The sequence below is a fragment of the Colossoma macropomum genome, unplaced genomic scaffold (assembly GCF_904425465.1).
Source record: "Colossoma macropomum unplaced genomic scaffold, Colossoma_macropomum, whole genome shotgun sequence".
In the NCBI taxonomy this organism is placed as follows: Eukaryota; Metazoa; Chordata; class Actinopteri; order Characiformes; family Serrasalmidae; genus Colossoma; species Colossoma macropomum.
Genome location: NW_023494792.1, coordinates 58,055,951 through 58,083,659, shown reverse-complemented (window position 1 = coordinate 58,083,659; position 27,709 = coordinate 58,055,951). Strand labels below are relative to the sequence as shown.

Genomic DNA, 27,709 nt, shown 5'->3' with positions numbered 1-27,709 from the left:
CTTATGAATGCTAGCAAAAATGTGGCATCAGTCATGACAGTTACTGGTAATGGTTACATGATTTTGTTGTATTACTGAGCCGAATCTGTCATAACAACTCGTGACAGAATATGACATCTGCTATGACATGTTTATGGCACAGTTATGTCCATGTTATGTAGTAAGGCTCAAGTAAAGGTTTCCAAGAATTACATAGTGTTTTTAAAGTTTGGTACAATTTAAAGTCAACAAATAAGCTTTTCCTGAGAACATGTAATCTTGTCTTACAGTGGAAATACACCGGTGACAGTGACGGGCACCAACCTGGACATCATCCAGAACCCTCAAATCAGAGCCAAGTACAACAACCAGGAGACGACCAACGTGAGTTCAACCGCTGTTTAACCCTGAACGGTCAATGAGTGTTCCCCTTTCACCCACACAGGAGCTGGTGAACCATAACGACCATCAGCAGGGTCATTTCACCTGCTCCACAGCTTCTGATGCGGGAAATGCACCGTTGGCTCCAGCAATGTGGCAGGAGAACAGAGGGAGAGAAAGAAATAGAGAATGAAAGACAAGAAGAGAGAGAAACAGAGAGCGAGAGGACTGGACCCACCAACAGTGGCGACAATGTCCCCTTCGCTTTGTGAAGGAGGGAGGAAATCGCCGTAACACTGGAGACAGGGGTATTGCGTTACCCTCGCGCAGAATGGGCCCATAGATCCGTGGGAGGCTTGCATTCACCGAGACCTGATTGAAAGTCTGCAGAGACAAAAGAGTGAAATGTTATCTCGCTGCCGTATCTCTCACACGAGCCCATACGGCATCTGTAGCCGCGATATGATAAGGCTCTGGCACGCCGCTCCTTAAAACAGAGCAGAAAAAAGTTCCCCCTCAAAGCGTCTGAATATAGCACTCTTGTTCTCCCTTGGCTGTAATAACCAGGCTGGAAAGAGCCTGACCGGTTTGGATGCTCTGTGAAATGGCGCCCCCTATCTGCGAAACGCAGAAGACACTTCCAGCATTTTCCCTCTCATCCTTTTTGTATGAGGGAGCAGAGAGTCTCTGGTGTCTCTCAGGATTTGTCAGTCTGACTGTTCAGGCTTTGTGAGGAAACCAATTAAAATGGCCAGGAGGCTCAGAGGGGAAGTTTCTGAATGCCGAAACGTCCGCCTGGATGTTTTACCAGCAGCTCAAAGCCGCAGAATGGAATTTATGAGCCTCGCCAAACATTTATTCACACGCATCATAAAAAAGGAAGGCGCATTTGACTGAGGCCAGACAGCAGCAACCTGAAAGTGGCAGTTTTGTTGACCTGCTCTCTTTTAGCATGAGAGAGGGAAAGAGGGAAAAAAGTAAATGATGAAGAAAGCAAGAAGGAGGAGAGAGATGGAGAGAGTAGGGGAGAGAGAGATAAAAGAAAGGAGAGAGGTGATGGTGCTGAGTGTTTCTCGGGAAAGTGAAGGTGAGCTCGGTTAGTTATGTGGCGGTGACTCATCAGCATCACAGCGCACATCAAAGGCTTGGTGTGCTGAGAGCAGCCATTTTAAAACTGCCAATGATTTAGCGCTCCTTTGGTGAGGGGGTGGGATCTGTGTGTGTGTGTGTGTGTGTGTATGTGTGTGCGCACTCAGGGGACTGCCATTTTGAGAAGATGAGGTTAAACCCAGGTTCTTCCTGTAATAGTGGTAGCAGCAGATTCCTCTGAGAAACACTGCAGATGGGAAGTCTATTATTTTTCGGTCCATACAGAAATAAGGGTCTGAAACTGTCACTGAAGCAGTCCCTCTCTTGTCACTGGGGTGGGACCCTCAAGGGTCCATCTCAGTACCTTTAGTCAGGGAACATAACTGAACCAAAATCCACTGAAATGATATGTTCTAAGCTGTACTGACTCCACACACCCTGTCTCGTCTCCAGGCTTCTATTTTACTGTTCTGTTTTAAAACATTCGGTTATGAAAAGGTACAAATACGAACTTTTCACCTGGAAAAACTTATTTAAGGTTCACAATCAGACCTTAAAACCACTGTTGTACCTTTTAGGGAACATTTTCATTGTTTGTAGCTTTGTGAATGCAGAGAACCTTTATTTCTAACAGTGTTGACTTTCCAAATACAGTAGATGGTTGACTTGCCATTATGAGATGTACTGTAACTAGTTTTGTGTCAGTCCATCTATCCAACCATCCATACCTCCTTCCCTTAATTCAAAAATCCAATCTATCATTGATTCATCCATTCAAACCAATCATGCATCCATCCAACAATGCAAACATCTAATCCTTCGCTCCATCCTCCAGCCTTTCCATTCAACCACTAGCCGTTCAAGACTGAAACAAAAGCCTGGTTATTTATGCTGTTTTGTCTGCTCTTCTCCCTTAATAGCATGACGTTTCTGTTCTGTTGGTGCACTTATTTACATTTGTAACAAAGCGAATATTCTTAGATTTTTCTTCAGTTTGTGTCACGAACTACATTTTTGAATAAGCAAACATGAATAAGAATGAGTCACACATATGTTTTAGCATTAGTCTGATTAAAGAAAACAATAATAATCAGTGTGTTCTGAATGAGCACAGTACATCCAATAATAAAAGAAGCCTTGTGCATCTTTAACACAGCGATAAAAACGTAGTAGCACACAGAAATCTCAGATTCTGCATACTGATACGTTTCACTCTGTCCAGCGTAGACCTCTGAGAGCAGATTTAAATGAGTTAAAGGGACCATCACCACATTCTCAGAACAGATAACCAGTGAGACACTTGGTTCCATAGGGTTAATTCATTAATTCCTCAACCTCAATCAATCAATCAGTCAATCAATCAATCAATCAGTCAACCTTTATTTAAACTTAAATTGAGGGAGACCCTCATTTACAATGTAACCGAGCCAATACAAAAATCAGGGATTGAGAAGTTAAACAATAAAAACATATCAAATGCTAAAAAAGTAGTAATAATCATAGTAGGAAATAAAAAAATAAATCAATAAACCATTAATAGTACAACAATATAGTAACTTAATAAATAAGATAAATAAAAATATAACGAATGAAATAAATAAAGAAATAAAAGATGTAAAACAATAGCTTGACAATTTTAGAATAAATAAAATAATTCAAATGAAACAATAGCTAAATAACAATAATGCTCTCTGTATACTCTCACGTCCACCCATATACGCTTACTGAACACTCAATTAGACTCACCTATATTGTTGCTACACATTGTAGGTGAACAGTAAAAGACTGTAGAGGCACAGTTCATTTCAGTCATGCTCTAGCCTTTCATCAGAGGTCAGTTTCTGACCACAAGACCACTGTTGGGTGGATATTCCTGCTTTTAAATTTGGAATTCAACCAATTTTTCAAGATGTCTGCACAACTGAGTGGCTTAATGTGAAATGGTTAATTGTAGAGAAACTTTTGTCCATTTTATTACTGTCCAAAATTACTAGTCAAACTTCTAAACTTTTATGTAAAACAATGTCTCGGGCATCAGGCAGTGTAACCATCTCATATAATAACATTCTGTGAGGGAGCTTTTAGAGGTAGACGTCTGGTTCCTATCACCACCACTGTGAACAGTTCTGACTCTCTAAGTTTCTCTAAAATGAAGCATTTCACACCAAACCATTCTGAGAGGCTGCTCACATCTTAACCATTTCATTTTAAAGAAATTTTGAAACTTGGTGGAATTCCCCTTTAAGACTAGTCTCAACCCAGCCGTTACACTGGCATCTCAAAACCCCATCAACACTGCTGTGTCTGATACACTAAAATGGCACTCCCATTCTGTTTTCATTACTGGGCTGAGAATGGTCCACCAAGCGAGTCATAACTGGTCTGTGGTGGTCCAGTGATAGATGGACTGATGAACTGTACAGTAGATGAGCTCCAGTCTGTAACTGTAAACCTGCATAGATGCATCTTTATGATTTACTTAGTAAGATGGCCAGTGAGAGTAGGCACAACGTAAGTGAGCCCGACAAACTTCAGCAAATTGGCTCAGCGTAATCCGCTCTGTTTCTCTTTCATCTCCTCCACAGACTTGCCAGGTGTTGAGTGCCACCACCATGCTGTGCCAGGCCCCAGCGCTGCCAGGCAGCTTGAACAGGGAGGAGGTGGTGGAGAAACCAGATGAGTTTGGCTTCATCCTGGACAACGTGCAGGCTGTGCTGGCCCTCAAGAACATCAACTTCCTCTACTACCCAAACCCAGTGTTCGAGCCGCTCAGTGCGTCTGGGGTTCAGGAGCTCAAGCCTGGATCTCCCATCATTCTGAAGGTATTTCAGTGTTCAGGACAGGCAATATGTATTCCAGTATAGTATGTACTATGTATTATACATTATAGTACATACTATATGGGTCTTTGTTGATAACAGACTCTTAAATTGACCAATCTTTAATTAATTACAAACCCCCAATCTGACGCACCTGATTCAGTTAATCAAGCCTTCAGGAGAGTCTGGATGTGAGAATTAGGTTGATCTGATTACAGCTGTAATAAAACTCTGCAGGATAATCACCAGAAGCAAAACAAATTAAGAATCATTTAGGTGTACACTATTGCTATTGTTTTGCATGCTGTACACTGTTTCATCAAACACTTCTGTTCTGTAATAAACACATTGAAAAGCTAAAAGGGTCATGTTGCTTCCAAACCTTCAGCCTATATTGTAGGAGTACCTAATAGAGCGTTTCCCACAGGTCTGAAACAACCCTGGGGGCAACGTGGGGTGGTGGGGGAGCTTATGTGAATATACAGACATCCAAATTCATCATAGCATTTGTTTACTTACTCACAATGTGAAACATGTCACTGTAAAATTACAGTAGATTGCTGGCTAGTAGTTGAATTACGTACATTTACAGCATTTGGCAGACGCTCTTATCCAGAGCGACTGACAATTTGATCGTTTTACACAGGCAGGTGAAGGTAGTGTTGGGAGTCTTGCCCAAGGACTCTTATTGGTATAGTGTAGGGTGCTTACCCAGCCTGGGATTGAACCCCAGCCTACAACGTAGAAGGCAGAGGTGTTACCCACTACACTACACCAACAATTACTTCAACAGTAACATGCTGTAACATATTAAGAGTAAATAACAGGAACTCTATACTGTGAGTCCAGAGTCAGCTGGAGCACAAGATCACTGTGATGTAGCTTCATTCTACTGTACACTTACTGTAATAAACTGGAATTAAAATACAGTAACCTCCTGTATTTTTACATAACAATAGCTAAACTTAGCAGTGATCTATTTAGTGTAATTTATTTTTAATTTTATTAGACCTGTAAGTATTTTAATAAAAACAAACAAGAAAACAAAAACAGTGAACGTATTTATTCACCATGTTTTGCTCTATATATGCACAGAATATCTGAATAGGCATTTGCCTATAATCTGCACAAAAATGACCAAAACTCACATCTGGCGATACCAAAAAACAGTAACATTTTGGTCAAAAATCCTTCAAATATCAAAATGTGAATTAAAAAGAATCAAAAATGTTTTCATTCAAATGCCTTTTTAACCCTGATTGCCATCATATTTGATAATTCTTACTACAGAAAATATCTTAAGATGAATAGATTTAACAATAAAAATGATGAATACAGTATTTTACTATGAAACTGAACTGAATGTTAAATATTGTGAAATGCTAGCAATAATTAACAGTGCAGGTCTTTTAATAAGGCTCCAAAGGAATGACTGTCAGTACTGAGAATATGTGGAGTTGGGTAAAGGAGGATGTAATATACTATGACATATTAGCAGACTAGCCTATATGAGCACAGCAGTCACTGAGGTAGCAGCCAGAACAGCATTTAGGTCGTTGAAATGAGCACAGCAAAAAGAGTGATGCTGTGCGTAAGTGACACCGTGTGCTGTTGTTTAAATGTCAAATATTTTCCTTCGGAATTTGTTATAATGGGACAAAATATACTTGGGTTGCCATCAACGTCCTTAGGGCACATGTAGCCTTTGTGTGGGAAACACTGACTAGTAGGACACCATATTGCGTATTCTGTGCAAGTGTCCCAGCCGCATTAGTCTCTTTCAAAAAGAAACTTTAAAGACCGTCTTTCATTCTAGTTTCTAATCTTGCTATTTGCTCGATGTGCAGTTATTCATTCTATTCTGAATGTCTGTTCCAGGGCAGGAACTTCCTCCCCCCGACCCCTGGTGGCAACGGCAAGCTGAACTACACAGTTCTGATCGGAGAAAAGCCCTGCACCTTAACCGTATCTGACACCCAGCTGCTGTGCGAATCGCCCACTCTAACTGGCCGCCACAAGGTCCTGGTGAGTGACCACTGCGTTTTGGATACTTCATCATGTCCTCAGAATCCTCTTTCTTCAGTGGTCCAGTGTACCGTCGTGCGTACAGTTATTGTCCGGCTTTAAAGGCAGACAGAGGGACGACAAACAGCATCTCTGTAAGACATATTAGAGCTGGGCACAACCTAATAGAGGCTCCATTTGTGATTTGAGTGGGAGCGCTGGGCCAGCGCCACCTGGCCTGCTGACAGACGATCGGCAGACAGAGCTGCAGATCCGTTTACCGTCACAAACACACAAACACAGCAGGCATTGTGGGTCCGTCTGCTGCCGTCTCTGTTTGCTTTAATATCGCACGGTGAAGTGCCAGCTTTTCCGCCCAGACATTCGTTTAAGTGCACCTCGTACTCCATATTTAAGAAGGCCTTTGTGTAGCTGCATTTGTGATCCATTTAGATTAATGTCACACTGAAGGAGATCTACAGCTCCCTGCTGTGTCTGCTTTAGGTCATGCCGAGGTGTAAATGATGTGGAATCTTATTCATTTAGAGTTAAATTCAGTAACCAAAGATCTAGAAAAGTCCCATTATACCTTTGACCCCTTGTACTGTTCAGATTAGCCTGGTTTCACCTGCTTTAACTTGATTGTTTTGCTTTCCTTTGTCGCTGCTCACAGTAGATCATAAAACATACAGACAGCGATGTCAAAACTCTCATAATAGGAATCTAATAAAAGGGGAATCCCACCGGTTTTGCAAAATTTTTTCGATAATTTAGTGGTTGAGATGTAAACAAAGTCATTCAGTGGTTTGATGTGAGATGGTTCATTGTAGAGATTTACCTACTCAGATTTCTTTACAGTGGTAGTGACAGGAACCAGGTGTCGTGATGATCACCAGGCAAATGTAGCCTTTTATATGGCCGCTGTGGACACACCAGTCAGCCTGCATGTGTCTACTGAGTTTCTATATGTAATGTTGATGATGGTAAATAGTGATAAATCTAAAAAAAAAAAAGTTTTCTTTGGGGACTATTTTGCCTCACAACACCCTGCAATTACCCCTCCACCAAGAATGGATTTTCCAAAATATGATTCAGCTTCTCACACCTGTCATAAAACAATGTCTCAGACATCAGGCAGCGTATTGCCAACCATTTGATGCTGTAACTGTCTATGAGGGAGTTTTTAGAGGCATTAAACTCCTCAGACGTCTGGTTCTTATCACCACCACTGGGAACAATTCTGACTCAGTAAGTTTCTCTAGAACAGAGCATTTCACACCAAACTACTCTGAATGACTTTGTTTACATTTAAACTTTGAAAAATCTGTGGAATTCCCCCTTTAATAGAGGTACTGTAGTGTCCCTAGTGAGAACTAAATATTTGATAACTAATGAAAAATGAAATAAAATGACATTGTTTGTCAGTTCAACCTAAAAAATGACTTTTTTTGGTAACAAGCAGTTTAAGTGTTAACCTTTTCCTACTCGCATATTACTTTGAATGAAACAGTGCAAAGTAAAATAGTTTAGATGAATAAAAGCAATATTTCGCATCGCTTCAAACTCCAAAAACACTTCAGATCGACTTATGCCCTGTTCCACTTTGGTATGTGTGCTATGAAACCCTCTTCTTGCATTGTCTTTAATTATTTCTCACTCATTGATGACTGAGAAATTCTCTCCATAGCGAATTCCAGGCTTTCAGTCTATACCACAGTTGGATGAAGAGGAGATATTTTATAGAAAGTAAAGACCTTCCTTTTCATTTTTAGCCTGTTCTGATGGAAAAAAGTAATAAGTGCAGGCTATGCAGCATATAAATTGAATGTAAATGGAATACATTACTATGTAATTAACTCTACAATAATCTAATGATAGTAATTATGTAATGTGAATTGGCTGTAAAAGACAATCACAGGACTCGGTCTTGACTCCTTATCTTTCCTGTGCATGTCTTGTGCGTCAGGCGCGCGTGGGTGGGATCGAGTTTTCTCCAGGTGTGGTCCACATCACCTCCGACAGTCCACTCAGCAGCACGGCCATCATCAGCATCGCCGGTGCCGGAGGCCTCCTCATCCTCTTCATCGTCATCGTCCTCATCGCCTACAAACGCAAGTCCCGCGAGAGTGACCTGACCCTCAAACGCCTGCAGATGCAGATGGACAACCTGGAGTCCAGAGTGGCGTTGGAATGTAAAGAAGGTAGGCGGTGAAACTCACCAAATGTTCTGACAGTGAAGGCGGTTTTGAGGAGTTGGACTGTAAATTACAGAAGTTCTTTCGCAAACTTCTTTGCAGCACATCTCAAAGTTCAGTTCCTGCCAATACAGCAAGAGCACATTAGCTGTTGGCACCTGCACTGCGGGCTACGGTGCCTCTGACTGCAGCAGTGCTTTGACACTCTGTAACAAAGAAACAGCTTTGCAGAAAAGTTAAAGTGAACTTCTGCAGCATTCAACTAAATGAAACCCAACTCTGTAGCATCACTTTCACCATTAAAAGTGTTGTAATTATGAGCCTGTCACATAAGCTCTCATCCTCAGGCAGGGATGGATCATGGTCTCATGAGGCCTGTAGGCATGAACGTGTTTGGAGCCCCCCTGCACCCCCAACAATCTGACAATAATGCAAAAAGTAATGACATAAAAATAGACCTGAAAAATAACAATAATAAACAGCTTGTGTTTTTATTTGTGACAGCATGGTAAAAAAAAGTAATGAAAACAACAAAATGATTAATTCTCAATTATTGTGCAGTAGCTGATTATCTCCTGCACTGTCACGTTTTTGGTGCTAGGAGGCTTTTAAATATGTTAAATATAGAAGTGAAGTATGGATTGAGGGGCTTTTATTTCATTTATTTAATGATTGCATATTCAGAGGCTTTTCATTCATTTAAATTGTGCACCTACAATGAACTGTTACCAGTCTTTGACCCACCTCAGGGTGACTGGTAGCCTAGTGGTAGGAGAAGTGTGCCATTGACTGGAAGGTTGTGGGTTCAAATCTCACAACTGACTAGGTATAGTCAGGTGTAGTATAGGTATACCTGGTTGTGCCCTTGGGCAAGGCACTTAACCCCACTGCCCCAGGAGGCGCTGCTCTGCTGACAGCGCTCAGTAAATACACTGCCCAGTCGTCTTTGTCTCTTATACACATTTCAGTGCCCTAAATTAATGTTTACAGGAATCCTTCCCATTCTTTTGGCAAGTTTCAAATGGTGTTCTTCACAGCTGGGAAAACTGGCCAAATGCATTATGCTTGCTGTAGCATTTTTAACAGTAAATTTGGCCGGCGGCCTGCCCTGAATTAACTGTTCTTACTCAGTGGAGCTGCAGTGCTGCGTCCAGGTGCAGAACTGAATAAATGCACCTCATTCTGCTGACGGAGGTAATCGAAGTACAGTATCCTCTAACAAAAGCACTGAATTATCCAATTGTTTTTATTGATCGGTTTAAGTACGAGTAGCTCAGGACTAATGGAGGCATTTGGTAATTTGCAATGATCAAGGTTCATCTGATGTTGTTCTGGGTTTTTTCCTGCAGCCTTTGCGGAGCTACAGACTGATATTAATGAGCTGACCAGTGACCTGGATGGAGCCGGCATCCCTTTCCTGGACTACAGAACCTATACGATGCGTGTGCTTTTTCCTGGAATTGAGGAGCACCCGGTGCTCAGAGACCTGGAGGTCAGAACCCACATCACTGTTCCAGAAATGCTAACTAATGCTAAGAAAGAATGAATGAATGAATGATGGGAAACATTTGGCGAGAACTGCTTTAGAACTATTTAAGTAATAATCACTTAAATTTTCCTTGTAATTTATTTTGTCATTGTGACATTTATGTTGTTATTCTGTACCAATAACAGCCAATTAATTTTGACATGACCACTTTCCAACCTCTCTTTGTTCCTTAGAGTTAAACAGGCTGTTTTAGGTACTTTGCCTTTTAGACTGATAAATGTAAATGAGCTCCTTTCTGATTGGCTGCCCTTTACCGTGCCTCATTTTAAAAGCCTAGGCTGAAACACTTGTAACTTCAGTGTGAATGGGCTGGGATAAGCTGCTGTGGGCTGAATAGGTGGATAGATGTAAGTACATTTGTGACATCACAAAAACGATTCATTTAAATTGGCTGTTTTTTCCGTTTAGTTTCCATATATGGACTATATGCACTGAAGAATTAACGGTACATTTTATAACATACAACATCAAACTATTTCCTTTTAAAACAGGAAAAAATAGGATATTTTGGTTCTGAATGATGTGAGCCATTCTTGCTGAGTATAAAATATTGGGAATAAAAATAAAATATAGCATATAAAATATAAAATATGCCTTCACTTTTGCACCAGCCACATTTTATGGTTCATTTTTTCCCTCCAATATGTTAAATTCAGCAAATAAACACCAACTGTGCTTTCAAATGTCTTCCCTGTAGAGGATTTGTACTTCAACAAGTTCAACAAATCAAAAAACACGTCATTTGACCAGGGGCGCACAAACTTTTGCATACAACTGTATGGCCCCTTGCTAATATGCTGTCCTGATTTAGCTGTTTGGAGCAAAAATCACTTCAAATGGCTCCAATTATCTGTCCCACCACAGATAATGAGCGAACACATATAGAGGCCTCACTCTGATGGACAGGATATTTTACACTGATGGACAATTATATTAAAATAATACTTCCTCCTCGCTTCCTCTCCCGCTCTCAGTCTCTTACGTCCTTTTTCCCTAGACATAATGAGCCGCTCTCTCGTTCACAATCACTCACTCGTTAATCGCAGTAATGACATGACACAACTGTTTTCTGAGCACAGGGAGGAAAATTAAAAGCCTAATAGACTAAAGTCTACAGCACACCACCGGTTATTTATACCAACTTATGACAGTGATGGACATTCCTAATCGAATCTCTCCAGACAGGGAGACTCATCCTAAAAGCCGAGGCTTAGATCCTTACTTCTGATGAGCTCTGGTTTTAATAAGCTGCGTTAATTAAGCCTTAATTGGAATAAACATGGCCTCTCTCTGGAGGAGATTATAATAAAATCATATGCGGTGGATGTGGCAGTCAGCGTACCTCTGGATAGTGACAGGTTTGTAATGGTTATTGATGGGACAAATGACAGGTATTAGGAGGCCTCTGCAGTATTAATTGTTCATCATCAGCTGTCGGCATCAAATACCTGCTGTCTAGCAACCCAGAAATGAGCTAATATATCTTAGCCAAGGTTTACAAATTTACACTACAGAGTCTTTTTGAAAACATTCGACAAGTCGCCACAGATTAACTTGCTGCTATTTTGCTTAGAAAGAAAACTTATTAGTTTTAATATGTCATGGCATTCTTTACTGTAATAATTTTCACATGTGTTCACTTAAAAGTAAAGCTAGCTATCAATATAAATCAAAACACAAGCATTTGCACATTTTATTGTTTGCTAAATCATAATAAATTATATGTTATTTAATAATTAAAGCTGAGTAGAAAAGTTATAATAATTTATATTTTTTAAAGCTTAGACCAGGTCAGCTTTTCACTGACGTTTAGCATCGCTACTTCAATAACATATTGTGCTTAAATGCTGCTGTTTGAAAGAAATAGTGCTTTATGGAAACATTCATGTTCTCAGCATTATTGGGCTTTGAGCAGAATAACTTCATTCTATGAAGTGATGGAGCTCCATACAATACCTTCAGGAGGAGTTGGAGTGATTCAGAACTGACCATCCAACTTCAGTAGCTGACATCACTAATGCTCTTGTGGCTGAATGCAATCAAATCCTCACAGCAATGTTCCAACATTTAGTGTAATGCCTTCCCAGAAGAGTAGAGGCTGTTAAAGCAGCAGAGGGGGAACAAATATCTTTTTAATACTCTTGATTTTGGAAGAAACATTGGTGTCCACAAACTTTTGGCCACATACTGTATATACAAACAACTCGCTTTGACTTCACTGTTTCTGTGACGTCACAACAAATAACATATTTACATATATGCACCTATTCAGCCTACAGCAGTTTAGCCCCGCCCATTCATGCTGAAGTTATAAGGAGTGGGCCCCTTTTTGAATGAGGCACCATATGAGGAGCCAATCAGAACAGAGCTCATTTACATATTTAAAAATATTTAATTCTAAAGGATGAACAGAGGTTGGAAAATGGTCAATATAAAACTGAATTATGACTGTGTTAGGCACATAAAGCCACACAGATGGGCTTTAAGGGACAAATGTAAGATACAAGCCCTTTAAAAAGTCATTCACAAAACATCTTCTGCATATTTTGTGAACACGTAGTACTTCTGTAACCACAGAGCATCTTCTTGTTGTTTTTGCAGGTGCCAGGCTACAGGCAGGAGCAGGTGGAGAAGGGTCTGAAGCTCTTCGGCCAGCTGATCAACAACAAGGTGTTCCTGCTGTCCTTTATCCGCACGCTGGAGTCTCAGAGAGGTTTCTCCATGAGGGACCGCGGAAACGTGGCCTCTCTCATCATGACCGTGCTGCAGAGCAAGCTGGAGTACGCCACTGACGTGCTCAAACACCTGCTGTCCGACCTCATAGACAAGAACCTGGAGAGCAAGAACCACCCAAAACTGCTGCTCAGGAGGTAAGAGAGACGGCACCGCCCAGAAACCGGCATGCAGCATCTTCGCATGCATACAGCATGAAAATGATTTGAATCTATACAACACTGTACACTATATAACTTTAGAAGCATTAACATTAAGATTCAGTCGGTCTGCATTTTACTCTTTCAGTGAAAAGGTGGGTCAGAAGGGGCTGGAATGTATGCACTGTGTCTTGGGATGCCCAATATATACATCACGTTATTATATTATATTACTGAAGCAAGTGTTTGGTTGTGTGAGTGGATGATTTTAATCTGTTTCAACCTTCTGACTGTGGTGTTCAAAACATTTCTTCCAAATCAGTTAGTCCAACTGAACTTTCCGTTCTGGGTTTGTTAAATTAATTGCCAGCAGTTTTGAAAGGCTGTTTCATAGTGTCTGAAAGCATATGTAGAGTCAAAGCTGTGTGCTTTACCAAGTACTGCTGTGCTAATGACTGATACCACCATTCGTTTATTCAATTTCCAGTCAAAATGGCCATTAAGTAGAAGTTATTCATTTTGTTGAGGAGATATTTCTGAAAGGATGAGATATAAGAAAATCCGTTTGTGGAAGAACGTCAAAGGAAAATAAGTGAACAGACAGGAGTTTCCAAAACTGGAGTTCAAGAGCAAAGAGAAAATTTCTAACAACCACTTAGAAGACCTGCTAGACCAGCAACACTGTCCCCTTCAGATAAACAAAGCGCTTAAAGCTTTCATCTTTGAGAGAGAGGAGAAAATCAAGCTGCTTCAGATCTGAAAACATCCACAGGTGTTTCTGTCCATCCTTCCACTGTGAGAAGACGACTCAGCGCTGTGGGTCTGAAAGGATGTGTAGCTGTCAAGAAGCTCTTACTGAGAAAAGGAGACGAATGTGTGCTAAAACACTAAAATGAGGAGTCAGTTGTTATTGGGATTATTTGGATCTTGGAAAGCAGAAAATGCTAAACCAACTGTGGGGAAAATATCCCAGCAGATTTCTTTGAGAAACTGAAAGCAAGTCTCCTGAAAAGTTTGTGTAATTTTCTGTTAAATGTAGGTTTTTTGCTTTTTCCTTGACATTGAAAAATGACTTACTGCTTAATGGCTGTGTTAACTGAAAATTAAATAAATGTATTATATATATATGTCATCTAAACCACTTATCCTTCTGGGTCACGGCGGGGTGCTGGAGCCTATCCCAGCTGTCATTGGGTGGAAGGCAGGATACACCCTGGACGGGTTGCCAGTCCATCACAGGGCAGACATTCACACCTAGGGGCACTTTTAGCACATCCAATCAGCCTGACTGCATGTTTTTGGACTGTGGGAGGAAACCCACGCAGACACGGGGAGAACAGGCAAACTCCACACAGAAATGACCATGGTCACCCGGCCAGGAATCGAACCCAGGCCATTCTTGCTGTGAAGCGACAGCGCTACCCACTGCGCCACCGTGCCGCCCTATATATATAGGGCGGCACGGTGGCGCAGTGGGTAGCGCTGTCGCTTCACAGCAAGAATGGCCTGGGTTCGATATAATATAAGTTAACATACAGATAGATTATTATAGACATACAGATTATTACAAGTGATTTTGGAGCAGTTCTATTGGTCCATTTGTCATGCAATTACATAGAAACATAAAAATTTACAGAAATAGAGATATCTTTTTCTTTGGACAGTGTCTGTCTAGCTATCTATCTATATATCTGTCTATATATATATATATATATATATATATATATATATCTCAAATGAAAGACAGCCACCTCCATTAATTTTAGCAGCATCTGCTCTGCAGCACAAATGTCTCTGCTCAGTTCGAAGCCGTCTCATTAAATTCACATCAAGCCCATCAATCATGGCCCTTGTCAGCATGTGCATTAAAATCCAGTGGCAATTGGGCACATTCACAGATCTGCAGATGCAGTTCCTCAGGCAGATATGAAGTTGTACATATGCTTACAAACACAAACTGCAATGCTGAGGTTTCCCTTCATTGCTGGCCCCCTGATATTTATACTGTCAATATGCATCATGGGACGCATTCATAGTTACGGAAAATCATTAACGAGAGCAATGAAAGCAAAATCATTAGAGATGGAAGCAGAGAGAGAGAGTGGCGAGGGAAAAAATGCATATAACACACACATACATATGCTGACTGGACACTTACAAACCTTTTGGTGTAGGTAGAGACTATTACCTGTGGATGCACAGTTTGTGTTAGCTGTCCTCTAGTGCATAACCGATGGTCTACAGTCTAATTGTACGCCTGTATAGTGGACCTTTAAGGTAAGTGGACCTCATAATGTGACCAATGAGTGGAAGCAAAAAGTACAGAGTAAGCATACATGTATGTTAGTGATGCACCAGAATTTTGCCTGCAAAAAAAGTTCAAGAATAGCACTTTTGAAAAGAGGCTGAAAATTTCGACTGAAAAAAAACAAAGAGTAAGTAGGGCTACAATGAAGTGTCAACATCAAAGACTTTACAGATCATTTTATTGGTGGCCTGTTGACACTAGACCGTAACGTTTGCACTATTTTAAGTGGAACAGAAAGTTTGAATGAGAAGCTGGAAGCTAAATTCATCCTGCATTGAAACAGTTTGAGCCGCAGCAGATTAACACTGAAGATGTCGACTGTAAATACTTCACAGCTTCTATGAGGGACGTTAGTCAAGCTGTCTGTTTTCTTTGTTGATGTTGAGTAATAAGAGGAGAACTTCTTCTTCATCCAAGAACTTTGGTTCCACTTGAAAACACAACATCCCATTTGATACACAGAACACAATGAAACAACTGAAAGAAAAATCCCTGCAAGTTTGCCGACACCATCTGAGTTGGAAATGGCAAAAAATTCCCAAAGTGCGAAGAATAACGAAAAATGTACAACATTCATTGCCTTGGATGACCAGCCGTTCCCTCTTGGTCTTCATGGCACGTACTGTAGCCTAAATACTGTAATAATCGTGCGATTTATTTATGTAAATTGTTTTATCATCAGCTTTTTACAGAGCCCTGCTGGTGACATCCTGTATAAATAAAAATAATACGTGGCCATGCCGTATTAACACGTGGGAACGAGATCCTAATGCGTGGCTACGACTTAGTAAGGCGTGGAAACGAGATAATTAAGTCATGGCTATGACTTAGTAAGGCGTAGGAACGAGATAATTACATAATGGCTATGACTTAGTAAGGTGTGGAAACGAGATAATTAAGTCATGGCTATGACTTAGTAAGGCATGGGAACGAGATAATTACGTAATGGCTATGACTTAGTAAGGCGTGGGGACGAGATAATGAAGTTGTGGCTACGACTTAGTAAGGCGTGGGAATGAGATAATTAGGTTGTGGCCACCACTTAGGAAGGCATGAGGATGAGATCCCAATGCATGACTATAACTTAGTAAGGTGTGGGGACGAGATAATGAAGTTGTGGCTACGACTTAGTAAGGCGTGGGAATGAGATAATTAGGTTGTGGCCACCACTTAGGAAGGCATGAGGATGAGATCCCAATGCGTGACTACGACTTAGTAAGGTGTTAGAACGAGATATTTAAGCGGTGGCTACAACTTCGTAAGGCGTGGGAATGAGATAATTAAGTCGTGGCTATGACTTAGTAAGGCGTGGGAATGAGATTATGCCTTACTAAGCTGTGGTCAAGGCCTAATCATCTCATTCCCATGCCTTACTAAGCTGTGGCCATGCATGAGGATCTCGTCCCACTCCTTGCTAAGTCGTGGCCACAACTTAATTATCTCGTTCCCACGCCTTACTAAGTCGTGCCCATGCATTATTTTTATTTACACAGGATGTCACCAGTAGGGCTCTGTAGCTTTTTTGGTTTTCGATTTCAATTTTCGTCCCAGTGTGTCCTGAATTTCCGTTCCGGCTGTGGATTTTCATTTTGGTGCGTCTACTTTGTGTCCATATACTATAAACATTAGCACAAAGGCTCAAACATGCAGACTCACATACTCACATGGAGAAGGAACCTGAAGGTCATGTTCCACCTCATATATTTGCTCGAGCACCAAGAGAGATAAGACACACAAGCACATAAATACATGTGTGTAAACATGCACACTCACAGAGTCTTACCTGTCCAGCTGCACGCAGCGCTCACGTGTGTTTAGATGGTGATACGCTTGTAGGAGCCGGCTCTGATGACCCCAGCGGATCAGATCATGATGCATGGGCTGAATGAGAATAATTGCATTTGGTGACATTGAAATACACGCTCCCTCTCTCGGAAACATGAGATGCTCTGACACATTCATCATTAAAATATAATTATGATTAATTAGCCCTGGATCCAATTAAAAAAGCACTAAAACCTGTGGGATGGAGGGAATTCTCTGAATCTCAATTCTCCACGCAATCAGCTCTGCTGCATCTCTGTAACGCAGTGGCACAGACGCTGAAGCGCGGAGGCAGCACTGTTTGAACGAAAGGTCCAAATTCTTCTAACATTGTTGTATTTTTTTTAAAGTTTAGTATAATTTTGCTATAAATGTGCATAAAGAGAATGAAATCTTTTAATCCACGCATAACAAATGCAAAAAAGTCCAGCGCCGACATTCATTTGCCGTACAGAAGAAGTCATTTCCATGTTTTGTTATTTTTCAGCATTTAATTTTCGCTGAACTTCCTCCCTTTTAAAAATAGGCTACAAGAAAACTTGAGGCCATGTTTTGCAGGGGGGGGGAAATAAATTGCATTCTGCAACACTTTGGCCTCCAGGCTTAAACGAATTGTTCCCTCATCAGCTTACATTTGTCAGGCTGGAGGTAAATCCGCATCGCTAGAACAGGTAATAATTTTTATTGATTTACAGTAAAGAGGTGTCCGTGTGGACGCCGGCCCACCAGCCGATTAAACCCTTCTTTGCGATCCAATCGCGCAAGAAATCGAATGCGGTATTACTAAGATTTCATCCCCCGAATGAAAGTGGGCTCAATGATTTTTAGCTTTAATTACAGGCTGGAGCAGTTATCGCCGCGAGAATGCCGGGTAAGGATGCTTTCGAGCTGTGTGGCTCGATGAGTGGAAATTTCTTCCTCAGCACGTTGCCTCGGGAACCACAGGCTTAGCGTGGGTGGCATTATGCTAAATTACTTTTTTTGTGCCATTCTTGTCAGATTATATTGAAAAACGAGCACTTTTTCAACATGGTAAACTAGAGTTACAGCCTAGAGTAAGAGTATATGACTCATTCTACCAACTGATTCAAAGTCCGAACCTTTGAGTGACCCTATACCTTAATTATGTTTATTTTATTACAATAAACAATTGAAAATTCCGTTTATTCACTACCAAAATAATAGTAACACTAGTGAAACTATCAACTATTTCTGATAGTAACTGTTTCAGTAGTTACACTTTCAGCAGAACTTAAAAACACTAACCAGTACATGACTAGAAAACACAGCTTTAAACAGCTGTACACACATAAAATTAGAATATTCTTCTGTTTATTAAATTGCAGAAAATATGTGTTTCGGTAGTGACGATTTTTAATGCTCCACACTGATTGTCAGACTCTGGGACACACTTACTTCAAAACAATGGGATCTAACTGCTCACCATGTGGCCATGAGTGTCAGGGGCGTGGTTAAAATAAGGCTCCCACATACTAAAACTCTTTGTGTTTCAGTAGTGACAGGAAAACGTGGTGCAGCAATATTTTTTCATTTAAAAAAATAACTCTACAGTTTTCAATTTCAGTTTAAAAACAATCTTTTTAAAAGCAACATTTAAAAACAATGTAAGTATTATTTTCACAAACAGACACCTCCCGATAGAAAGTACCCTATAAGTTATGATTGTGTATATATTTAGCTTATTAGGATCTAAATAATTGCGTTGGGTTTGAAGAGATAATAATAACATATAACATAATTACATAATAACATAATTATTGTAAATATTAAAGATCCAAATACCTAATTATTCTTTTAAATAGTTTTTTTTTTACTATGAGACCAGAGTTTGAGCTGATTCAGTAGCACGGGCCAAATAATACAGCACATTGTCCATTTAACATATAAATCCTTTTAGAATGGTATGAATTTAATGCTATGAGCTAATCCTGTCAAACCTTTGAATCATATGCAACTGATACACGAACATCAGTGAATATTCCCTACTTCCAGACCGTTTCACAGAATCTTTAAGTTGCTCTGTTTATGCATAGTTCGGGTTCCAGTAAGTATGTCCTGCACTGTATACAGCGACAGATGTCGCTTACATGCTCTGCTAAACAGTTCGACAGTAATGCCTCGCAATTAAATGGCCCTTATGCCAGTGACTGACAGCTGACAGCAACATGAAGCCATGAAGGAGTGACTTTGAAGTCATCCATGATGTTTAAAGGCTTTAAAACACAGCGTTGTTGCCGCTGGAAACTTATTGCCGCTGACACGTGGTGTATTGAAATTTCAGTGAACACATCTGAAAATATCAATCAATCTGATGTCCCTCCCACCCGATTGTACTGCAGTTTTGTCTTCCGTCCCTTTTGGGGGACCAAAGCTTTAAACCCCACCATCAACACCCCTCCACCCCCCTCCCAACCCCATAACTCACCCTGTGACAGGCATGATTAATCGAGTCTGACAAAGGGAAGATTAATCGCACCCAGAACTCGGGAAGACATTTAGCAAAGGTAAATAAAGGGTGTCCCTCAGATCCCAATCAGAACTCCATCATAGAGGGGGAGATTATGGAGGGGACAGACACAAGGACAAACACATTAACCAATCTCACGTGTTTGCCGGGACACGGCTGTTTTTGGAAAGCGTGCTGACTTTCGTTTTCTTTAATCTGCGAAACAGAAATAGGGCGGTTCAGATTAAAGTTGACTTTGTTCTGTTAAATTATTGTTCATTGTCTTCTTAAAGCTCAAGGCTTTGCGTTATATTTCCACAAATGCTTGTGTCAGTGTTTCAGACACTTTTCAAATCATTGATTGCAGCTTTAAATATTTTTGCAGAGCTTTTTTTTTGTTGCTTTAAACCTTCAGGTGATGTCACACAAAATTCTGTACATCAATTAGCAAGATTATACGAGCTTCAGCACAAGCTTTATACAGCTTTATTACCACTTACGTCCCACTCTTTGGCCACTCTATGAGCTCCATCCACCTTATAGGTCTACTATATAGGTGTACAATTACAGATTGTGGCCCATCTGTTATGTCATCTGTCGACCACTCTCTACCCCTTTCATCATCGGTCAGTTTCTGACCACAGGACCACTGTTGACCAGATATTGCTTAGGTGGTGGATCATTTCCAACACAGCAGTTACACTGACGTGATAGTGCTGTTGCTGGGGTTTCACACACGTCAGCGCTAGGTTGAGAATGGACCTCCAGCCAAGAGGCTCTCTGTGGTCAGAAACTGACCACTGATGAAGAGTTAGAGGATGCACAAACAGTGTATCAGCAGATAGGCTACAGTCCCTAACTGTACCCAATCAAGGTGGAGCTACAAGGCTGACATTTCCAATAAAGTGGCCACTGATTGTACAAGGTGCATTTCTGATGTTAAAGCTCCATTTATCAATGCTGAGAGCCGGAGTCATGTTAAGCTAATTATAGGCATGCACAGCATTTGTTGTTCATCGGTTTTGGCCTTTGCAATACTGATATTACTAAAGCTCGCAATATGTAAATAAGCCCTGAGACAAATCACTGAATGTTTTATTGTGGACTCTGAGCATCTTAACCAAGTCTCACATTTCCCTGTACATTTCTATGGATGTGAATGAATGAAGGAATTCATGTTATCCAGCAAACATAAAGCTTTGGTCAAAATAGCCTTTAACTATGTCACATTTAAGGGGAATTACAACATGATTTAGCGGTTGAGATGTAAAGATATTCATTCAGAGTGGTATTATAGAGACTTATTTAGAGTGGTGGTGATAGGAACCAGGGGCCGCAATGTTTACAGCTGTTTTATTTAGTATCTAAAACCACAAGTGAACCTACAGGTCTTCTGAGTTTTCATATGTAATACTGAAAATCATGGAATAGTGGTAAATCTAAACAATTTATATCGTATAACTTTCTGTGAGGGAGCTTTTAGAGGTGGACGTCTGGTTCCTATCACTACCACTGTGAACAATTCTGACTTGGCAAGTTTCTCTAGAATAGAGCGTTTCACACCAAACCACTCTAAATGACTTTGTTTACATTTTAACTCTGTAATTATGCCAAAATGTTGAAAATTCAGCAGAATCCCCCTTTCATTATTAACCAGTATGATTTTAAAGGACAGTATGTGCAATACAATTGTCCATATTGTGCAGGCCAAGTGATTAACCCTGACTCTGTGGCCCACATCGGCCTAATACAACAGAAATAGTTAAAAAGAGCTTAGTAAGTAATCTGAGAGACATAGTCTGCCTCTCAGTAAGTCTTTACCCCCCCCCCTTCCTCCCTCCCTCCCTCCCTCCCAAATTTTTCCTTGATTACTAAATCAGTGTTTAAAATGCAGTGAGGCAGGATGGCTTTGGCAGCCGGCTCCAGCCCAGTTCTACCCCCTTCTTCCTTTCCAAGAAAGCGTGTGCGATGGCTGCTCCCCATCTGTCCTGCCCCAACCTGAGTTCACACACGCGCACAGGCAAAACGAACTAACGAGCGGCTTCTGCAACCATCTGTCACATTCCCGCGCCATCCAGCACCGTCCTGCTCGCTCCTCTCCGCACACGCTTTCAAAAATAACCCCTCGTCTCCCACGGCCTCGTTTCGCAGCCGCGTCCAACATTAATAAAAACTGCGGCGGAGGAAAAAGGAGAGCTTTCTTTAGGTTATCCGTGTGGGAGTGATAAGCCAGTCTTCCGTTCACTTTTATATGCATATGATGAAGGCATTCGCATGCACGCGGTCATCCTGTTACATATGTCTCTGCATCAGAAACGTTCCATCAGAGTCATTTGTGCCTTCTGTCTGCATGTCATGTTCAGTTCCCAGTTGTTCCTAGTCAGAGATAGCTTCTGGAACTAGATGATGATGAAGCTGGTCACAACTCTACTGATATTAATACTTAGGACAAGGTTTTAACTGGTATTTTATGATAAGGGGTACAGGAATGGGATGCTGCTAGCATATTATCTTAGCAGACTCTTTACGAAATAAGATTGCAGTAAAGCAGTTTATGTTCTGGGGCACATAGAATTAACAAAGTTGTGTCTCCAATAATGTTGTCCTGCCAAATATAGAAGAAAACTTGCAACTGAAAACCAAAGTCCTTATAAGAAAGTCTGTCTTCTCACTGGCAAAGTTAACCATGCCCCCATTCGTAAAAGAGCAGGCCTCTCTTTGAATACAGAGAGACCTAAAACCCCAAAACTGAAAGTCACACTAACATTTCGCAAACATAATTAAAGTGACTGGTAACATTTGACAAAAATGCTTCAACAGTTTGTGGCGTTTGGCTCGACTAACCCACAAAAAATGCATCTTTTTTCCGACAAGAGTCGGCCTTACCCACTTACTATAGCGACAACCTAGCAACACTTTAACAACCACTTGGGATACCACAGAAACAGCCTAGCAACACCTTAGCAACCACCTGGGATTCTAAAGCAATGGCCTAGCAACACCTTAGCAATCACCTGGGATTCTAAAGCAATGGCCTAGCAACACCTTAGCAATCACCTGGAATACTGTAGCAACAGCTTTTTCAGGCCAGCTTAAAGTTCATTCACAAACTTTCCTCTTCAAGTTGGAATATTCATGTTTTCTGACCAAATAAACAGCTTTTTAACTCTGCCTAAACTTTTGCCCAGGACTGTGTAAACACCTGAGAATGATACCTAGTAGGAGGAGCTACAAACTACAGAAGGAAACACTAATGACAGGTAGGACTAGGCAGGGGACTAGAGGGGGCGGAGCCAGGACAGGTAAAACTGTGAGAGCATGAATAAAACATTTCAGAGACTTTGAGTCTTACTGCAGTGTGAAGCCTCATTGTGCTATAAAGGCGAATAAAAAATAACACGCAGAAAATACTTTTCATTGATTACAGGTTGAGCAAATGCCTGAAGAAGGAGATGGTAACGTCATGGTGCTCTGCTGTGCATTAAGTGGCCAATCTTCCCCACATGAGCTGGAATGGTGAATTGAAGTCATTTCTGACTTCAAGCTGTGTTGCTTAACACATTGTGCAAAGGGATGTATTTTAATACTGACTGGCTCTGTACTTCAGAAAACAAGCCCTGTGTGTTGTGAGATGACTTACACAGTGTTATTATATAAGCCGCAAAGCTATAATTAAAAATGTAAAGGGTCCATATCATGGAGAAGCAACATTGTCTTGCTTTTAAAGTTTATATTCAAATATTTAAATTATTTTTCACTCCTCAGTCCATACAGTCCATATATGGACACAAAGCTGCAAATACAGCCTGTTTTGAATTCACTGTATTTGTGTGTATTTGTCATAAAAGCACATATTTACAGTTGTATGCAAAAGTTTAGACACCCTTAGTTAAATGACGTGGCGCTTGTGCACATTTTAATGCAGAATTCTTGTTTGTTTGCTAAATTTAACACATTGGCGGGAAAAAATAAGACATAAAATATGGCCTGCGCGAAAGTTAAGGCACATTTTAGATTTTATGTTTTGTATTTTTTCAATACGTTAGACTCACACTAATTAGTAGGCTAAAACTTCCATCGCGTGTTAACTATATAATAACCTTGTAGCTCCAATGCAAAAATAAGCCTACCTGGCGAAACTTATATGAAACTTTAGTTGCTTGAATCCTACATATAACTGAATTGCTCTTTGATTTGCTCAAATATATAATAAATAATCCTAGACAGATAGACAAATGATAGATAAGTCGATGTGAAAAAAACATGCAAAGATGATAAAAATGCTCCAGATGTGTAATTTACACCTTATAATAAGAATAAGATCTTATAATAAGAGCATTATGGTGTATCAAAAAATACGAGCTGCTAATTCGGCTATGTGGTGGAGTAATTTAATGTGTTGCGTGCAATTTGATTGTTTTTTAATTGCTTAATGTAAAATAGGTTGCAAGCAACTCACAGCATGCAACTAGTTGCATGAAAGTTTCACCGTGTTCAGCTACATTTGTGGAAAGGCGGGCAAACTGTACACATTTGATTTTTTTAAATTGAATGGTTCAGCCAGATATGTTGAGTATCTTAATTTTGCTGGTTTAGTTTTGCACTGTAGCAACAAGGCTAATATCAAGATAAATCTCTCCTTCTCTCCCTCGCCATCCCTCCCTCCCTCTCTTTACTGCCCCCTGTTCTAATGCCCCTGTGCACATCTGCCGTGCTGGAATCCTCCAGGAATTCTCACTTCACTCCAGTGGAAAATGGCTGTGTAATCAGGAGGAACTAAGCACTGTGCCCCAAATTACTGCACTGGACAGGCTCACTGGTGCTAACTTAAAGTGACCCTTTGCTGCCTCAGCGTTTGGGGCCGGTGATATTTGGCTGTGGACGCGCTGTGGAAACCTTGGGCCTGGATGCTCTTTATCCTCAGGCCTCATAGGCAAGTGGGGGGGGTGTAAATGGAAGATATGGCTGAGTGAGTTCATGATGCCTGGCCAACACTGGTAATTATGGTCAGGCTCGCCCCCTCGATTGCAGCCATCGTGTAGGGAGAGGGAGGGAGAGGTAGGCTTAGAGAGAGAAAGAGAGAGGTGCACGCATAATATTGACATTATAACTCAATCACATTGGAGATTGCAGTGCAAGTGAAGGTATTAGTTAGTCACGGTTGTGCGCTCTGACCCCACATTCAGCCACTTTCTATTGTAATGTGATCTATTTTCTACTGAATGGCTCCGCCGCTGTGCATAATGAGGCCAGTGTTATTACAGCACCTTCACAGGTTCGTATGACATCAATACTGAAGCGTATAAAGGCTCTTAATTGAGGAGCCCATATTAAAACCACATAGATTACTTTGGCCTCGGCATGTCTGGTCTTTAAAGGACTTTGGCGAAAAAATATTCTTAACTCTTGTATTCCGTCAGCCAAGGCTTGTTTGGTGTCTGAAGTTCGCTAGCGAGTAACGGAAGCTTATTGTACCAACGGCATGTCTAAATTATAACACACCTCAAACCACAGCGATTTGTTAAGTAATTTCAAATGGTTGTATTTGGTTTTTGACATTTAACAATAGTATGTTGCATAGTTTAAACCACATGTGTCAGGCTCCAGTCCTCGTGGGCCAAAACACTGCAGACTTCAGCACATTGCCTCGTTAAACACACCTGATTCAGCTCATCGGCTGATTAGCAAGGCCTTCAGGAACTGAATTCAGAGCGTTAGACGAAGGTAAACGCTAATCTCCACAGCTCTTTGGCCCGGAAGGTCCCCAGTTTGACATGCCTGATTAAAACAGTAGCAGCAGCCAGAGGTTTTATCTGTAATTCTGGTGATTTTTGTACATAACAGTGTATCAAACAGTAAGTAATGCTTCCACTGCTTGCTCGCTGTTCAAGTGCAAATCTAAACAAGTACACTTGAGACAGCAAACATGTTTTAGCTAATCGACTAATAAAAGTCAATTGTTGGGCCTGTTATTAGGTTAGGCCTCTATTGAGATATAATCCTGATGCTCAAAGACGACACAGTGTAAACAGAACCTGAGTGTCTTGTCTTTAAGGGATCTGGCCAGCACAGGAAGGAGCCCCGTTTCAGTATTAGTTTTAACAGGCCCCTTGTCCACTTGGCCTCGTCATTTCCCCTCGGGAGAATCCCTGATAGCATCTTAAGGATCGCTTGTGAGTGAAGGTGAAGTTTGTTAGATACGCCCTCGAAGGGGTCGAGTGAACACAGGTGTCAATATCAGAAGGAAAACTTGCCCAAACCCGAAAATAATGGTGAACAGAGCTGCTTATGAACCAAAGCAGTAAACTACTTTAAAATGCTTCATATTTCAGAACCAGACACATTAAAAAAGGAAGGTTCTTCAAAGGTTCTTTAGTGATGAAAATGGTTCTATATAGCTCAAACACTCAAAGAACCCTTGATTAAAGGGCTCTTTGCATTATGAAAGAGTTCTTCAGACCGATGGAGAATGTGCTGTAGATGGTTCTATGCAGAACCTTTTTGAAAAGGGTTCTATTTAGCACCATTGTTACAGGCTTACACACTCAAACCCTTCAAGGGTTCATTAGTAAAGAAAATGGTTCTATATAGAACCATGAACACCCAAAGAACCATTTGCATGATTAAAGGGTTCTTTGCATTGTGAAAGCGCTCATCAGATTAAGGATGATTGTGCTGTAGACGGTTCTAAACAGAACCTTTTTGAAAAGGGCTCAATCTAGCACCAAAAATAGTTATTCTATTGTTACAGATTTGACATCACAACAATAAAAGAACCCTTTTTGGTGCTATACAGAACCCTTTTCAAAAAGGTGCTATATAGAACCATCTACAGCACTTTTTAGGAGTGGAAATGGTTTTTTGAGTGTTCATGGTGCTATATAGAATCATTTTCTTTACTAAAGAACCATCTTTCTTAAGTGTGAACATTCAGTTTATACATGACTGTTAATATAATGTGTTCACTGGGCTCTGCTAGCTGGTTAGTTAGCATGCTAAAGGCACTACCCTACAGTTCTACACCAACATTAATGGACAGAGAGCACTTTTTCTCAAATTTAATGCACGTTATGTTCAAACTTCTCAAAAGAACGAGTGTGCATGTCTAGCTGATTTGCTCAGTGAGGATAACCTGTCCCCTCCTCTCCTTCTGCCACGAATGGCCACTTGTGTAATGTAGGAATGACTCACATCTGAGTGGTCAGTCGTAGTGGATGAGGGTGTGTTAAATAGGTGTTGAAACAGGGCCCGAGAGACGGAGGGAGGGAGAGTTAGTGGGAATTAGTAAAAGGAAATACGGAATGCCAAGCGAGCAAGTCAAGTTCTCTCTCTCTCACTCTCTCTCTCTCTCTCTCTCTCTCTCTCTCTCTCTTTCTTTCCTCCCATCCCTACCAGGCTCTCATATTCCATTCCCTGTTCTGGCAGAATTGACCTACTCTGGCCATTCGAGCCTCTCTGCCTCGTCTAGCTGGGCTGGATTTGCTGGCATGATGAGCGCTGGGTAGTTTGATTACAGGGCATGGCTGGCACACAGGGAGATAAGATGAAAGGAAAGATGAAACGTGACCCCGTCGGCCCCTGGATCGCTCCTTGTTCTGTCCGCTGTGGCCCGTCTGAGACAGTGGCTGCACAACAAGGGGGAAACTAATCCTTTCCAGGTGTTGTGCCAGCTTACTGGAAAGACTGGAGGTTCACACATACACACACAGTGGCAGGTCCTCAAGTGTTCGCTGAGTGGGAGAGAAGGGAGGGGGGCTGCAGGTGGCAGCCGGGATTTGGAGCAGTCGAGGGGGGGCTTTGTGATACACACACACACACACACACACACACACACATAGACATAGACATGTGCATGTACACCAACAATACCGTAATCCTGAAATATTGATGCATTATGCCACAGCTCATTGAAGGCGCCTTGGCAGATCACCAGCTCCCCGCTGAACGCACATGCGCGCACCACCTGATATCAGATTCGCGTCTCTCGCGTTTCCCCCCGTCGCTGTTATTATGTATATGTATCACTCATTCACACTGGACCACAAGTGAAGGTATTAGTTAGTCACGGCCGGCTAGCGCGCGCCCCTGACTCCGCATTCAGCCACTTTCTATTGTAATGTGATCTATTTCCCGCTGAATGGCTCCGCCGCTGCGCATAATGAGACCCAGTGTTATTACAGCACCGTCACAGGTTCGCATGACATCAATCCTGCAGGATCAT

At 41.2% G+C, this 27,709-nt stretch overlaps 1 protein-coding gene across 1 annotated transcript in view; it reads left to right on the top strand.

The window, feature by feature from the left end:
• The window catches only part of plxna4 (plexin A4), a 439,320-nt gene that overhangs the window by 363,590 nt on the left and 48,021 nt on the right, over positions 1–27,709 (top strand). Inside the window, exons 17-22 of the mRNA XM_036577672.1 lie at positions 270–363; positions 4,035–4,271; positions 6,147–6,293; positions 8,239–8,473; positions 9,817–9,959; positions 12,618–12,886. Of these exons, the coding sequence (XP_036433565.1) occupies positions 270–363; positions 4,035–4,271; positions 6,147–6,293; positions 8,239–8,473; positions 9,817–9,959; positions 12,618–12,886 (1,125 nt within the window). The remainder of the gene's footprint in view (positions 1–269; positions 364–4,034; positions 4,272–6,146; positions 6,294–8,238; positions 8,474–9,816; positions 9,960–12,617; positions 12,887–27,709) is intronic.